This window comes from Momordica charantia (genome assembly GCF_013281855.1).
Source record: "Momordica charantia cultivar OHB3-1 chromosome 9 unlocalized genomic scaffold, Mcharantia_2.0 BLBB01000009.1, whole genome shotgun sequence".
Taxonomy (NCBI): Eukaryota; Viridiplantae; Streptophyta; class Magnoliopsida; order Cucurbitales; family Cucurbitaceae; genus Momordica; species Momordica charantia.
In genome coordinates this window covers 25,557,949-25,573,955 of record NW_028275167.1, presented here as the reverse complement: position 1 = coordinate 25,573,955, position 16,007 = coordinate 25,557,949, and the positions used below count along the sequence as shown (strand labels likewise).

The 16,007-nt window shown below is 31.9% G+C and overlaps 3 protein-coding genes across 3 annotated transcripts; all 3 read left to right on the top strand.

Annotated features, from left to right (window-relative positions):
* Positions 1 to 2,902: 2,902 nt before the first annotated feature.
* On the top strand, positions 2,903 to 4,963 carry LOC148209258 (cucumisin-like). Its single transcript, XM_088117472.1, has 4 exons — positions 2,903 to 2,956; positions 3,486 to 3,586; positions 3,760 to 3,851; positions 4,716 to 4,963. Exons 1-4 carry the CDS (start codon positions 2,903 to 2,905, stop codon positions 4,961 to 4,963), a joined length of 495 nt encoding a protein of 164 aa, XP_087973598.1.
* Positions 4,964 to 6,184: 1,221 nt separating this feature from the next.
* On the top strand, positions 6,185 to 9,694 carry LOC111010157 (cucumisin; the record flags this gene model as incomplete). The annotated part of the gene is made up of 6 exons (XM_022283497.2): positions 6,185 to 6,709; positions 6,805 to 6,908; positions 7,051 to 7,269; positions 7,640 to 7,751; positions 7,826 to 8,039; positions 9,052 to 9,694. Coding segments are annotated over 6 exons (1,701 nt in total), but the record flags the coding sequence as incomplete, so codon positions are not given.
* Positions 9,695 to 10,835: 1,141 nt separating this feature from the next.
* On the top strand, positions 10,836 to 13,126 carry LOC111010132 (uncharacterized). Its single transcript, XM_088117710.1, has 6 exons — positions 10,836 to 11,465; positions 11,815 to 11,881; positions 12,044 to 12,213; positions 12,415 to 12,490; positions 12,581 to 12,637; positions 12,823 to 13,126. The coding sequence occupies exons 1-5, from the start codon at positions 11,337 to 11,339 to the stop codon at positions 12,595 to 12,597; spliced, it is 459 nt and encodes a 152-aa protein (XP_087973836.1). The 5' UTR covers positions 10,836 to 11,336; the 3' UTR covers positions 12,598 to 12,637; positions 12,823 to 13,126.
* Positions 13,127 to 16,007: the final 2,881 nt, after the last annotated feature.

Below are 16,007 nucleotides of genomic sequence, written 5' to 3'. Positions count from 1 at the left end.
GTGAGACTAAGTTTTGTGCATTTTAAGTTTGTTTGAGAGAGTTTTTATTGGCTTTAAATATATGAAAGTGTTGGAGGGGGGGCGTTATTAAGTGTTTTTGGATAACGTTGTTGAATTTTAAGTGAATTGTGATAGAGTTTATGTGAATGTTTTTTAGACTCGGTGAGAGTAAGTTTTGTGAATTTGAAAATTGTTTTCGTGAGTTTTTGTTAACTTTTAATAATTGCTTTGAGTTCATGCATATGCAAAGCTTGAATAACATTTTTAGTTCATGGCATGTGCAAAGTTTGAATGTTTTGTTTGATGTGGAATGAGTTAAAATTGGAAGTTTGTTTGAATGGAAGTAGTGAGTTTGTTTGAATAGAAGTGGTGAGTTTGTTTGAAGTGTTAAGTTATTAAGTGTTTTTGGATAACGTTGTTGAATTTTAAGTGTATTGTGATAGAGTTTGTGTGCATGTTTTTTAGACTTAGTGAGAGTAAGTTTTAATGCTTACTTGAGTTCATGCATATGAAGTGAGAATAACATTTTTAGTTCATGGCATGTGCAATTAGTTTGTTACATGTAATGAGTTAGAATTAGAAGTTTGTTTGAATAGAAGTGGTGAGTTAACTTGTGGAAGTATTTGTTAACATAAATTTATTTGTTATTTATTTTTTCAGGTTAGTTCGATTCTGTATCGAAAGCTTCTGAAAAGTTGATTATCTCTCGTGAAGAATTTGATGATATGGGACATTTTCATATGTTTAGGTTTTTTATTTGAGACTTCTTAGAATTTGTTTAATTTTTGTTTGTATGAAATTCTTGTATTTTTTGTAAAACTAAATTTTATTTAATATTATAAGTTTTATATTAAATTCAATGTATGACAAGGTTTATTGTTGAAAAAATAAATAAATAAATAAATAACCTTTCGGAGACGGAAAATGATTTGGTCGCCGAAGGTCAGAAACCTTCGGAGACGAAAACAGATTTGGTCGCCGAAGACAACTTCGACGACCAAATTCATTTTCGTCTCCGAAGGTTTATGACCTTCGGCGACGACTTTGAATTTGGTCGCCAAAGATATCTTCGGCGACCACCTTCGGCGACGAAAAATATAAATCGTCGTCGAAACCCTCTGGCGACGATTTAGGCGACGACTTTGTTTCGTCGCCAAAGACCTTCGGGGACGAAATTTGACCTTTTAGCGACGAATATTGTCGTCGCCGAAACTCCGAATTCTTGTAGTGATATTTTTTAATATATTTATTACTCTTTTTATTTTTTAAATTCTATAAATAATTAAAATAATTACTAAACCAGTAATTTTCCCACTCCCCCAAATGAGGATTCTCTCACCCTAAACCTTGATTCCTGAAATCAGGGAATGAGGCGAGGATAAGCACTAAAATTTTCGAGAGAACGAGGATATGGGAGGACATGTCCAACTCCCACCCTATCTTGTTGTCATCTCTACTCTACATGAATTCTTTGTCTTCTAACCTATCCCTTTTAATTCTCTACTCTACATGAATTCTTTGTCTTCTAACCTAATCCCTTTTAATTCTCTAAATTTTTAAAAATACACCAAGCAGATATCAAATGTGGTTGGCTTTTTGTCTTTGGAAAATAAAAAACAAAAAAACAATTATCAAATGTATTGATTTTGTTTTTTAAAAACTGAAAATTAAAATCAGAAAATCAGGAAAACAGAAAAATAAAAAAACCAAAAACAAAAAATAGAAATGTTTATATCAAACGGCTTGTAGTAATTAAATATGGTTAATGTCACCTTTCCATCACAGATTCTATAAATTTTGCTATTGAAAATGTTAAAATGTCTTTTTTAAACGCCCTTGATAACATGTCGGAATATTGAAAAATATTATAAATTTTCTTTTGTTTTTTTTTAGTTCACCGTCAACAGGTGGGGTGAGACTCGGAAGAAATGTTCACTCTAATGTTACTAATTTATTTTATTTAGTAAATTTCATAATTTTTCCTTCGGAAAATACGAAAAAAAAAACTACTAATATGTATTAAGGATTACACGTTGAAAAGAAAAAGGACCTAATAATGGTTTATAATAAACATGCACTACTCATCTCATTGTCAATTAGTTTTGAGATGGAATCTCATGAATATTAATAATATAGATTGTCATCATCCTTGAATATTTTTCAATTTGAGCAACTACCCAACAAACTTATGAAACTATTGAATTCTCTCTCGACGTAAGAATAATGTGTTGATGCAGTTATTCATAATTACCTTCAAACTTATGAATTTTTTTCCTTTTTTTTTTCTCTTAAAAATCCAAACTTATGAAATTATTGCAATTAAACAGCCTGTAAAAGTAGGTTTAATTGCAACAAGTTTGTAACTTTAGAGAGAGACAATTATTCCAATTAAAAATTCAATCGTGTGATTGTATTAGGAAATTTAGATCTCCTATAGTAATTAATTTAGGGGTATTAATTATAATAAAATTGAAACATTGATGGAATCAGAGATGGGAGAAAACAATGTTGTAGTTTATGAGGCAAATGGCCTCTCTTCCACATATGGCCAACAAACGTACACATGTACATTATTGTTTCTGATAATTTCAAGGTCTTACGTTGGCAACTCCCATGCATGCTTCTTTTTTGCTCTTTTGACTGCCCCAAATTAAAGGGATAACATTGTTTGTTTGCCGGCTAAAATTGATTTAATTGGATGAGTAATTTGAAAAGCCCAAAGTAATTAAGAAGCAAATTAAAAGATTCAGTTTTCTTCCTTTATGTATATAAAAGCAACAGTAGCAACCTGTCATAATACTATCAGATTAGGGTTTCTCTGAGCTTAATTAGCTACCTACTTTGAAAAACAATGGAAGATTATTGCCATGGATTCTCTTTCACCTGCAGGCTTTTTTTGCTAATGGCTTTTGCCTACACTTTGCTTGTCACTTCCCAAGCATCCGACGATAGAAAGGCATATATCATTTTCAAATTTTCAATTTCCTTTTTACTCCGTATATCACCGATATGTCATTTTTGTAGTATGCGTTTGATGCGTACTATTTTTATGATACACCTTTTTTAGTTATCCTATTCTTTTGCGACTTTGAGATATGTTAAAATGGACATTTTTTAAACGTTTTTATTTTGGGTTGAACTTAAAATTGTACCATATTTATAAATCCTTCCTTTTGTCTTGTGCTTAGTTTGTTATTACTTTAGATCAAATTGCGGCTAGTTTTTAATAAACTTGTCTTCTAGAGTAGAAAACTAAAAATAAAAAACAACAAAACCATTTTTTTTTAAATGGTTTTGAAAATTCATGTAATTTTTTAAATGTGCAAAGTATTATTGTTCCCATTATTTTTAACAGAGCTTACTATAGGATAACACATGTGTTGTAATAAATATTAATACATGATATATGGATTGGTTTTACAAATTATATTGTATTTTTTGGAATGGAAGATTATGATTATTTGTAAGATTATTATAATTTGCAGGTGTATGTTGTGTATATGGGCAAACCATCTGAAGTTGAAGGAGGTTTCTCAGCTGCGTCCGCACGACATGCCAACATGCTTCAACAAGTTCTTACCACCAGGTTAATTATAATTATATAGTTTACTAATTCTTTTAATAATTAATCATGAGGAACATATTTTATATATATAGCTTAGTTAATTTAATTAATTATTACATTACCAAAAAAATGTACTTTAATTTGTGGTCTAAAAGATTCAAATTTCCACTGATTATGATGAACTTTGATCTCAGTGATGCATCCAATTCTCTGGTGTATAGCTACCACCGGAGCTTCAGCGGCTTTGCGGCCAGGCTCAACGACGACGAGGCCCGAAAACTCGCCGGTGGGTTCTGAAAATTAAAAGAAAAAAAAAGCCCTATATTTTAATGTCCAAATTTTGTTTTTTGTTTTTTGAAAAATGATACCCACCTCATAAAAAATGTACCTGAGAAATATATATAAAAAAAATGGAAAATATTTAGCTCATTGCGAGAATCACGCCATTGAAAATTTGACAATTCATTACTTTTTACAAAAAATTCATGTTTTTTCCATTCGCCTTTAATTGTCAAATATTTATTGATGGTGAGAACAAGGTTGTTCCTTACTCTTGAGTAAAACTAAATATTTTTCTAAAAAGATGGAGACTAAAAGAAAGCTTTCTAATTTAGTAAGAAAATAGATATATCATCATTACAAAAGGGGAAAGATGCCAAACACCAAGAAGACGCGGAGACTTCGATATCTTCCCAAAAGTTGATGAAAGAATTGTCAATTAATATCGATATTTTAAAATTGTCAATTTAATTCCGATGATTTAGACTTGGTAACATATTTGATTCCAAGAATTTAAATTTTCTCGTTTTTATATCAAACCTTATAAACCGTCTCTAAAACATATTTTACCAACTTGAGAATTTGAAAATTCATTCATTTTTCTCCCCCTCTTTTAGATCTAAACCCAAATACAAAATAGCTAATCAAAAAAGACATAAACTAAATAGAAAACATGTAACGTATTCAATTTGGTCGCATATAGATAATTCATGAGATTTGATTAAATTAGTGGAACCAAATTGAAATTCTTGCAAGTACATACGGACCAAATTAGTTAAATAATCAAACTCAAATCATGAATACCAAATTTGAAACTTATAAATGGAAGAAAGGTAATTGATTTGAATTTGGATGGTTTTGGAATTTTCAGAGATGGAGGGAGTTGTGTCTGTGTTTGTGAGTGAAAAGAAGGAGCTTCACACGACAAGGTCATGGGATTTCATGGGTTTATTGGATGAAGCTTCAAGAACAAGGTTGGAGAGCGATGTAATCGTGGGAATGTTGGACACCGGAATTTGGCCGGAATCTAAAAGCTTCACCGATGAAGGCTTTGGTCCGCCGCCGCCCAAATGGAAAGGCAAATGCCAATCTTCTTCCAATTTCACCTGCAACAAGTAACCCCCATCTTTCATCACCTTATCAACTTAATTAGGGTTTATTAATTTGGTATTATTCATAACAATATTATTCCTTTTTAACTAAAATGGAACCACACAACTTTAAAAATTAACATAAAAGGAATAACTAAAATGGAACCACACAACTTTAAAAATTAACATAAAAGGATTAAGCCGGGGAAGAGACTTTGATAAATGTCTTTTTAAGTATCGTGGCCTTTTTGTTACAATCAAATTCATGATTTTTTTTTTGGTTGAAAATATCTTAACTAAGTGAACTATATTACCAACGCAACCATAGTTCAGCGATAATTAACGTATACTATTAATATCAATACGAGAATGCGTTATAGAGTTTTAGAGTTTTTGAAAATTTAGCTCACAAGTGGTCTCTTCTACCTAAAAAAACTCACATGACTATTTTGGTACAATTAGCTAATTTAATCTACACAAATCTGTCACATATAAGAGATATGGAGATATTTACATAACTATGAAAACTATAATTAAAGTTTTAGGCTTGTTTAATAATAATTTTTTTTGGTTAATGTACAATAATACTATCTCCATGCATTTTTCTTTATTTTTGCAATCTGTTTCTTTAAAAGCGTTTTTAAAATCTAAGCTGAAACTTGAAAACTAAAAAAGATGGTTGTCAAAAAATTTGGTTTTACTTTTAAAATTTGACTAAGAATTTAAATGTGTTTTTAAGGGTATAAAATCATACTAAAGAAACTTGAAGCAAATTAAAAAATATAATCTTAAAAAATAGAAAACTAAAAACGATATGGTTGCCAAATAGAGATGGATTATTTAAACGACTTTATATCATACTCAAGCCCTCGTCGAGTTTTGATCTCCGAAATAACTTTAAATATGTATTAACATTTTAACGTCCACCATGTATCGGATATATAAATGTTAGTCCTAAAGATATTAGGTAGGCAGGCTAATATATTTTTTTTAAAATGTAAATAATCAGATTAAAACAGACATAAGTTGAAACTTTATAAGTAATTATTTTTAAAAACTTTAAAAATGAAATAAACATTTGAATATTTAGAAATGAAAATAGAATGAGGAGAAAGACGAAAAGAAGATTTTAAGATTTGTCCAAATTAAGACTGAAATTGTAATTTTAATTTGAAGCATTTGGAATTCTTCCCTCATCTATTTTCTTGTTCTTGTTTCTTCTTCCTAACAAACGAACTGTGACTCTTGAAATTTACGAAGTAAATTAATCGGAGCTCGATTCTACCGGAGTAATCCTGTGGAGGGCGGAGGCGACATTCTTTCTCCGAGAGATACAGAAGGCCATGGAACCCATACCTCATCCACAGCCGCCGGCAATTTGGTCGCTCAGGCCAGCCTTTTTGGGCTCGGCCTTGGGACCTCCCGCGGCGGCGTCCCCTCTGCCCGCGTCGCCGTCTACAAGATTTGCTGGTCCGACGGCTGCTCCGACGCCGACATCCTCGCAGCTTTCGACGATGCAATTGCCGATGGAGTCGACGTCATCTCCATTTCCGTCGGAGGTTCTATTCCCAGGGAGTACTTCAAGGATTCAATTGCAATTGGGGCTTTCCACGCCATGAAGAATGGTATTCTGACCTCAAATTCCGCTGGGAACACCGGCCCTGGTTCTGCCACCATCTCGAATGTTTCCCCATGGTCGCTATCGGTGGCTGCTAGCACCATAGACAGGAAATTTGTGACCAAAGTGAAGTTGGGTAATGGAAAAGCCTTTGAGGTGAGCCTTAATTTGCTTTCTTCGTGAATGAGTTCTGCGATATTCTTGAATGTTAATTAATGAGTTATCAAATATGCACACAACCTGTTTGATAGGGGATCTCAGTGAACACCTTCCAACTTGAAGATAAGATGTTCCCGCTTATATACGCTGGTGATGCTCCAAACAGTACTGCGGGTTTCAACGGATCACTTTCAAGGTAATTGAAGCTAAAAAGATTTTGCTTACTATGAAATTGTTAAAAAAATGGTGGGTGACTGACTGTAGTTAATCTGCAAATATTTTATGACATGTCAACATGTTTTCTGTTTTTCCAAGTTAAACTTTGGTGTTAAATACAGGTTCTGCTTCCCAGGTTCTTTGGATATGAACCTGGTTCAAGGCAAGATTGTTTTCTGCGATGAGATTGGTGATGGAACAACAGCTCTGAGTAGTGGTGCAATTGGTACCATAATGCAAGATGCAAACTTCCTAGATGTTGCCTTTGTTTTCCCATTACCTGCTTCCAAGTTAGACTTGAACGCCGGAAGTAAAGTTTTCCAGTACCTGAGATCAACGAGGTATACTTTTCCAGATTTAAATATCAACTGGTCTAAATTCTGTTTCAGTTTCTAAACTTTTTTGTTTATATTAATTAGTCTCTAAACTTTCTAAGAATAAAGAACCTCATTTAGCTTTTGAACTTTGTAAGCTTTGTATAAAAAGATATTTTAGTCTTTCCCATTAATTTTTGTAATAAATTATCCAACAAAAACTCTGAGGCAAATCTTTGTTAACTTAAAAGTTGAGAGGCCGAATCAAAATAAATATAGCAAGTTGATGGACTAAAATAGAATTTAAATCTTGCAAATTCTATGGCCAGTCTTGAGTTTATTAGCTTAAAATGGTTTGAAACCCATCCCTTTTCATTTAGTGTCTTTACTTTGACAGCAATCCAGAAGCTAATATAGAAAAGAGTACCACCATTGACGATCTGTCAGCTCCATTTGTTGTTTCCTTCTCATCAAGGGGGCCTAACCAAATTACACTAGACATTCTTAAGGTAACTCATCTGACTAAGTTCTTCATGACTTGTTAATTCCTCATCTGGTTTTGACTTTTAGAACTATTCTGTAGCCTGATTTGACAGCACCAGGAGTGGATATATTAGCATCTTGGTCTGAAGATGCAACAGTTACAAGTTTAGCAGGGGATAACAGAGTAGTTCCATTCAACATAATCTCTGGAACTTCCATGTCTTGCCCACATGCAACAGGAACAGCTGCATATGTCAAATCTTTCCACCCAACTTGGTCTCCAGCTGCTATTAAGTCTGCCCTTATGACGACAGGTAATAGTTTGAGCTTAATTTTTTAATACCAGTAATTGGGAAAAAAAAAGTGTGGAGTTTTTTTTTTTTTTTTTTTTTTTGGTGGGGGTGGGGGAAGCAACTTCATTGAATGGGTTTTCTTCCTTTTGTAACATTTCATACTACCAACAAAATTGTTTCATGTCCGGGAAAAAAAATCCCTAATATCAGGTTTTTGTTAAATGATTGATTAAAAGATTAATGATAAGAATATAGTGGTTTTTTTAGGCAAGGAGACTAAAACAAAATATTTGAAAGTTTATAGACCAAATATAATAAGCTTGAAAGTTCCAGGGCCTGTTTGGTATGCCGTATGCAATACAAATTCTATTTTTTGTTTTCAAATAGATTGAGTGAATATTTGTTTGGGAAATATGTTTTTTAAACTTCTTTTAGATTTTGTGATCCAAACAATGGAAATTCTAAAAACAACAATTTTATGTTTGGGAGATATGTTTCAGAATTTAAATTTCAAACTTTAATATATGCAAAATTACATTTAAAATTATAAAAACTTTGAAAAATATGCTATTTTATGATATAAACTCATTGTATTTTTGTTAAAATTAAAATATGTAAAAGATAATATATCATAAATTATATAATATTGTAAAATAATAATTATACAAAATTTATAACATTTATGTTAAGAAATAAATTAATAATATTTTATATTGAACTAAATATTTAGTTGGTAACTACACTAGTTTACAAATATATTATTGAACACACCAACCATTTTTAAATTGAGATTTAATTTTCAAATTTGCTACTATATTTTTTTATTAAATCCCTTGTTCGGACCATTAGAAATTGGAACAAGATTTGAGTCAAATAAGATTGTCTTGGAATTTTAATGTTAATATAACATTAAGTGTACGACATGTCTAGGCACTCATTTAGGGAACTTATATATGCCACTGTGTGAATAGTAGTGCTGTAAATATTGTTCCCAACATGCACTTGCCTAACCTTAATCTTCAATCTTTTACAGCCTTTCCCATGACTCCAAAGTTAAACGCAGATGCTGAGTTTGCATATGGAGCAGGTCACCTAAATCCAGTAAATGCCATTAATCCTGGTTTGGTATATGATGCCACAGAGATTGATTACATAAAGTTCTTATGTGGGCAAGGATTTAGTACCAATAATCTTAGTCTTGTCACCGGTGACCAAAGCAACTGTTCAGATGTTAGAAAAACAGCTGCGTCAGATCTAAACTATCCATCTTTTGCTCTATCAATCAAAACTCGAAGATTGGTTAGTCGTGTCTTCCACAGGACCGTCACGAACGTCGGGTTGCCAGTGTCGACCTATAAAGCGATTATTCAAGCTGCCCCCGGGCTCAAAGTTACAGTACGACCCGCTACTCTTTCTTTCAGTTCTCTTGGACAAAAGATATCTTTCACTGTAAGGATTAAAGCAAAAACTGCTGGGAAGCTGATTTCTGGTAGCTTAACCTGGGATGATGGAGTGCATCTGGTGAGGAGCCCCATTGTTACATTTGTTAATCCATTATGAGAGGTTCACGTGCTTGTTTATTATTGTTGGGAAGTACCCTTTTCCTTTTGTTTAGAACATGCATAAGGAATTTGATGATTATATGAATAAATTCTTCTTTATGAATCATTTGAAAATTTGAAGGATATTTGATATTTGTTATGATTGTTAAAGATATTGAAAACGGGATACTAATCATAGAGAAACAAAAAAAATAAGGGTGAGAACTGAAAATTAATGATTTGATATGAGAATTTCCTCTAAGGTGGAATGAGAACTAGCCCCAGTGGCATGAGTTTAAATTATAAATTTTAATTTAGTCTATTACTATCTATTGTATGACTATATATTATTGTGTCCTTCAGTTTCAGTTATTACTACTTGTGATTTGAACAAACTTCATTTTTCATGTATCACACAAAATCATCTTCAAGTTCTAAATTTCACATTTTCATCACCATATATCAAATGCCCTCTGGATAACAAAAATGAGAAATCTTCCTTCTTGAATAGGATAAAGTATCCTTTCCTATATTATTCTCCTGGATTTGTTCCACATCTTTGTTCAGTTCTCATTATTGACTTTAAAACTTAGAATCTTATCCGTGAATCTGAATCGCTTCATCTTCATCCGATTACAATTGCCTGCCACGGTGCTACCCAATTCGTCACAACGTTTTCCATTCACAGAACTTACAGATACTGAAAACAATAATTCATTGAGGATGGCAGATTCCTTCAGGGAACCATCTCTTTCTCATCGGTATCTAGACCATGTATTACATTTCCAGATTCTTAGAATATTTGCCTCTAGAGATATTAGAAGGAGATGCAATCCCAGCCTCTTCCTCTTGGGGGGAGTATATTCGATTTATTGAAGAATTTAGCATATCAGAAATGGGGAATCCTTCAAATTGACCTCAACCCCTTATCCAATCCTTCTGGAGCCAACGCCCTTTCTCTCTCTCAAGGATCAATAAGGCTATAATGCCTCATTGACTTGTGTTGCTTGTTCCTACGAACCAACTCTAAGTCAAACATGCATAATTTTGAAGTTTTTGGAGTTTCTATAAATAGAGCATAAACTTTGGAGTTTCTATAAATTAAACACCAAAAAGAAGTGCATTATATGGTATTAACTGTCAATTCTTTTAATTATTTCTTAGCCATGTTTTATATAATCTCAAGATCCCTCTTATTTAGATGCGGCGTGAGTTTATTTACCTATGGTTCGGGAGTCACAAAGGCAGATTTTGTGAGGACATTTGAAAGGCAGAAGAGAGCGGGGAAAGAAATGGGATTTGTGAAAACACAGATGGATTTGGATGGGACAATGAAGCTTGCCCATCAGACAGTGAAAACACAGGTCAAAGAGGTCGTTATGGGACATGTGGCGGATCAATTTGGGAGTTGCAGAAGGACCACTTAGAACCAGGGGAGATGCACCCATATTGAAAGAGAAAAGAGGGGGAGAGAACTAAATGTGGGCACATGGAGATGGAGAATCATTGATTTGCACCGTCATTTTTGGGGCTTATAAATTGGCTTGAGCTGTTTCAATTCTTGTGTCTGATATCTTCACGCGGGTCTCTGCTCCATCGCTCTCTGTTTCTGCTTCATATTATCTGTTTGTTTGTTTGTCTAACTGGAAAATCTTATCGAGTTCCCTCCCCTTTTCTCTTTTCTGTATATGGCTGTTGGCCGTTAAGAGATAACTATCAAGTTAAGGCAGTAGTTTTGTTCGTTGGCTGACAGAGAAAGCTCCAAGTTTTATGTACTATGGAGAAAAAGAAGCAAGTGGCTGCCTCTTCATCTTCAAGTTTGGATCATCTTTTTGGTCCCATGGACTCAAATTCTGCTTCTTCAACATCCACAGCTGGATATTTTGGCTCTATTTTCCCACCACCGGTACTTCAATTTCAACTACTAGTTTTATTCTATTTTATTTTTTAATCTATCTTTCATACTCCTCTCTCTATTAAGATGTGGATTTCCTGAACTGGGTCACTTTCAGCATTTGCTTGTTGATTTTGCATGTTTCAAGTTGATGATATGACAGCTTAAAACTAGGTTGAACAGAAATAAGAAAGCGTTCTAGTAAGGAAGCGAAGTAATGTAAGCTTAGTTTCCTTCTAATGCAGAAAAAAATACTTGTTAAAATGGAAGCCAAAGTGGTCCTATTCTGATCCGTTGTGTTCAAATATAATTTTCTTGGTATTTATAAAGCAAGCTTTGAACTTTTCTTCTCTGGTTTTAGGTGGTGGAGAGGGAGAGAAAACAGGATGTTGGAAATCGAGTTGGCACTTGCAATGTTGGGAATCCAGGTTTTTTTCCCTTCAAAAACTAGAATATTAACAAAATTCCCTCATCAATGGATTAAGAAGCCTATGTCTATGTTTACCTGAGCAATCTCCCACAGTTCTCTCTGTTGACTAGCTTTGCAAATGTAATTAACTCCATGTTCTACTGGCTTTTGTTCCTCTCAGATAATGCTTCTTTAAATGGCAAAAATGGAACCGGTGGTGCAACTGGGAAAGATGCAAGCTCCATGTATCAGAATGAAACTATGGGACCAAGTTACTTTAGTTCCTCCATCCTTTATGGTGGCCAAGAAAATTACTCCCCAAGAACCAAGGCCTCAGAATCCCACCATAATGTAAGCATTACTAGATGATCATTATGTCATCTTTTTGGTATTTTATGTTTTCGGGAGTGTTTGGGTAAAACTAGAAGGCTCTGTTTGGATCTTCACAGACAAATAGATTTGATAACGAGTGACATTGCTTTGGAAACTGTAACTGATTTATTGATTACTTGATTGCTACATACTGATGTTATGATCTCGATACTTGATCAGTTTAAAAAAGAAGGGAAAGACGACGAAGTAAACGGAGGCAATCCTAACTCTGCTTCAAGAGGAAACTGGTGGGAGGGTATGACAACTTCCATGGATTTACTGTTGAAAGACAAAGAGATGATGGTGTTTAAGACGAATATTTAACTTGCAATCTCTGTTTTTTCAGGTTCTCTTTATTACTAACACTCCAATTATAATGGGGTTCCCCTCCCATTTTGCATAGGTAATTCCGAAATATCCTCTTGGTAACTCCTCGGTGGAACCCGTCCATCTCGTGTTTTCCACGAATGTTTTCCTCCGTTTAGATATATTTCAGATCATTTTATGGATGAAATCTGAAGAAGTGCTTTTGCTGTCCTTGGCCCATCATCCAGTTGACTGACATTCAGTTATTTGATTGTGTTTCAGGATCTGGTGACAGTATAATCTACATTACATTATCAGGAACAAGTTAAGCTACCATAGTAATAAAAAGTAGAGTTTGAAGAGGTCTGCAAGGTTATGGTCAAAGAATGAAGCTGTATGGTTCATTTTGTTCCATTTAGTCAATTTTGGGAGGTCGTATGCCGTATGGTTCCCACACTAGCCTTCCCCATACACTCTATGAACATAAAGCATTCGCCACAATTAAAAAGATTGCCAGAAAACTGATGATCTTGTGAGAATCTTCCATAATATATCTTCAATGGGATGATGAAACATCTTTCTTTCAGATGGGTTTTATAGTGAAACAAGGGAACTGCCCATTTGAACTTTTTAGTCAACATATAATCTGTCGAGTACTTTTTTAAAAAAAAAATAAATAAATAATTGAATTGCTCATTTGAAAATTGAAGTGAATGTACACTAAAAATGAAGTTAACTAGATATCCAATCCACATTTGATCCTCCCAAAAAAGGCCATTAGAGCCCAACCCAGATCATGCATGGAAATCAAGTTCCTCAAAGTTTTTTTTTTTTTTGACAATATCAAGTTCCTCAATTGCAATGCCGTGCCGCTTAGGTCGGATTTCAGTTCGGCTAAGCATATGTTTTAGTCTATAATGTTTGAGTCTTTCTTTATTTAGTCTCTATTGCTTAATTAAGTTATTAATTTTTTAATATTTTTTTAATTAAGTCTCTCACCATTTGTAAATGTTAAAATTAGTTAATAATAAACTTACATGACGTAATATTATGTGAAATGTGAAGTGGCAGAAATTTAGAAGAGATAAAAGATCAGGGAATAAAACTAAAAAATTTTACCATTTTATTAGAAAATTAGATGATGAATTAGAAACTTTTCCGATGACCCTTTTTGTTTTCTAAATTTTCGTCAATTCACTGAGTGTTATCCCATATAAGTTTATCATTAGCTAATTTTAATATTTACTAACGATTAGGAACTAAATATGGACCAAATTAAGGAAAAAAAATACTCAAACATTAGGGACTTAACTTTTTGGGCAACTTCAAATGTTATGACATTGCATTACAAACGAGGATGAGATAATTTTAACCTACGAATCATAGAAGCACGCATTAATGTTTAATTACTCGAGGTATGCTCAAATTCTGCATTTTTTCTTTGAAATAAATAAAGGAGTACTGAGGGCCCATTTAATAACTATTTCATTTCTTGATTTTTTGTTTAAAGATTTATGTTTGATTTTTACAAATTTTTTGGATATATTTTTCAGTTTTCAAAATTTAGCTAAGATTTTTAAAATATTTTAATTCTAAGTTTAATTTTTAAAAAACAGAAAAACTAAAAATCAAATTTGGACTAAAATATTTTTCAATAAAATAATGAATCATTTATTAATTTTTTTTTCAATAAGTCATTTATTAACTTTAAATCATGGTTAACATATCTTAATTTTGAAGCAACTTCAAAAAAAAAATTCCACTAATAGTGCATGAAGATTTTTCCTCAAAGAAAAATTTAAAATCTTGAGATAAATGGCATAAAAGTTGTCTTTTAATTATTATTATTATTATTATATCTACTTTAGAAAAGGAAGAAATTAAAAGTGATTCTCAATTATAGTTTCCAATTTCTTACAAATGTTGCTTAAAGTACACGCTACGTGAAATTGAAAACACGTACCATTCCCAATTTCCGGCTTCTTTTATTTATTAAAAGTGATTTCTCAATTATAGATATTACGAATTTTTTTTATTAAATCTTTATTTCTCAATCATTTAAAAGATTATAATAATAGTACTAATTGTAAGCTAGAATTGAAAGGTTTAAATAACTACTTCTATATCTAGATTTTAAATATCATTTTATTCTCCAAATTTTTAAATTTATTTTATTTTATTTTTTATCTATGAACTTTCAAATGGTACTATTTGACCTGTGAAATTTAATAAAATTATAATTTTGGTCAAAAATATTATTCTGTCACATAATATTTGTCCAACCAGTATCCTCCTAAGTCAATTTGTATGCTCTAAATAAATACATGTTCATGTCAACACATTAATTAATACACATGTTCAAAGTTAAATCAACAAAATTATTTTTTAAAAGTAAGAATCAATAGAATCTTTAAAAAAAAAATTAAAGTATAATAAACATGAAAGTTTAAGGACCAAAACAAATATTTTGAAAATTTAGAGACTAAGATAGAATTGCCTTAAAAATTTAGAGACTAAAATTTCAGATTTTAACATTTAAGTTTAAAAGGAAACAATATCGATATTACATTCTTTTCATTTTGTAACACGGTAACAGTTACAAGTATATCAATATATCTTATTTATTTTATTTTGTTCTAAAACATACCAACATTCTACTTTAATCTCAAACTTAATAATGAAAAGGAAAACAAAAACAAAAATAAAATTTTGCCCTAATCATTACTTTTGGTAAAATGTTTAGGCCTCGTTTGGTGACGTTTTTCATATCTTATTTCTTTTTATTAAAAGAATAAATAAAAAAAATGAAAGTATTACTGTCAAGAAAAAGAGAATATTAGACCCTTAAAAACTAAAAATAAGATTTTAAAAAGTCTAGATTGTATAGTATTTGAAAATATTGAAAAGAAATAAGGATGAATTTGAGCAATTATTTGAGTTGCTTGTTATATCAATTGGGTTACCATATCTCTCAATCTATTAAAAGAAAATGCAAAGTGAAGAAAAGCGATATTCCTAAGTAGGGAGAAACTTGAGCTTCAATGCAAACACGCAATGCCACATTTGACTAAACACTAATAAATGTCTTATCAACTTTTTCAAACCAAAAAAAAAAAATTTCGAAAAAAACAACCGCCACTGCCTCCGAGAAAGAAAAAGAAGGTTAAATCCCAAATTTAATCTTTGAATTGTGTCTAATATATCGATGAGACTTTAGACTTTGAATTTTTATTTTAATATTTTTCTTAAAAGTATTAACTAAGTATTTAAATTTTCAATTTTGTGTTTGATATATCTCTTATCTATCATACATTTATTGAAATTTACGAAACTTTTTTTTGACAAAAAGAATTGACGAACTTATTAGATATAAAATCGAAAGGGAAAGGTTATGGTATTATTAGACACAAACTTCAATTTTATGTTTAATCTTTTTGTAAATTTTTAAAAAATGTTGAATAAATGTT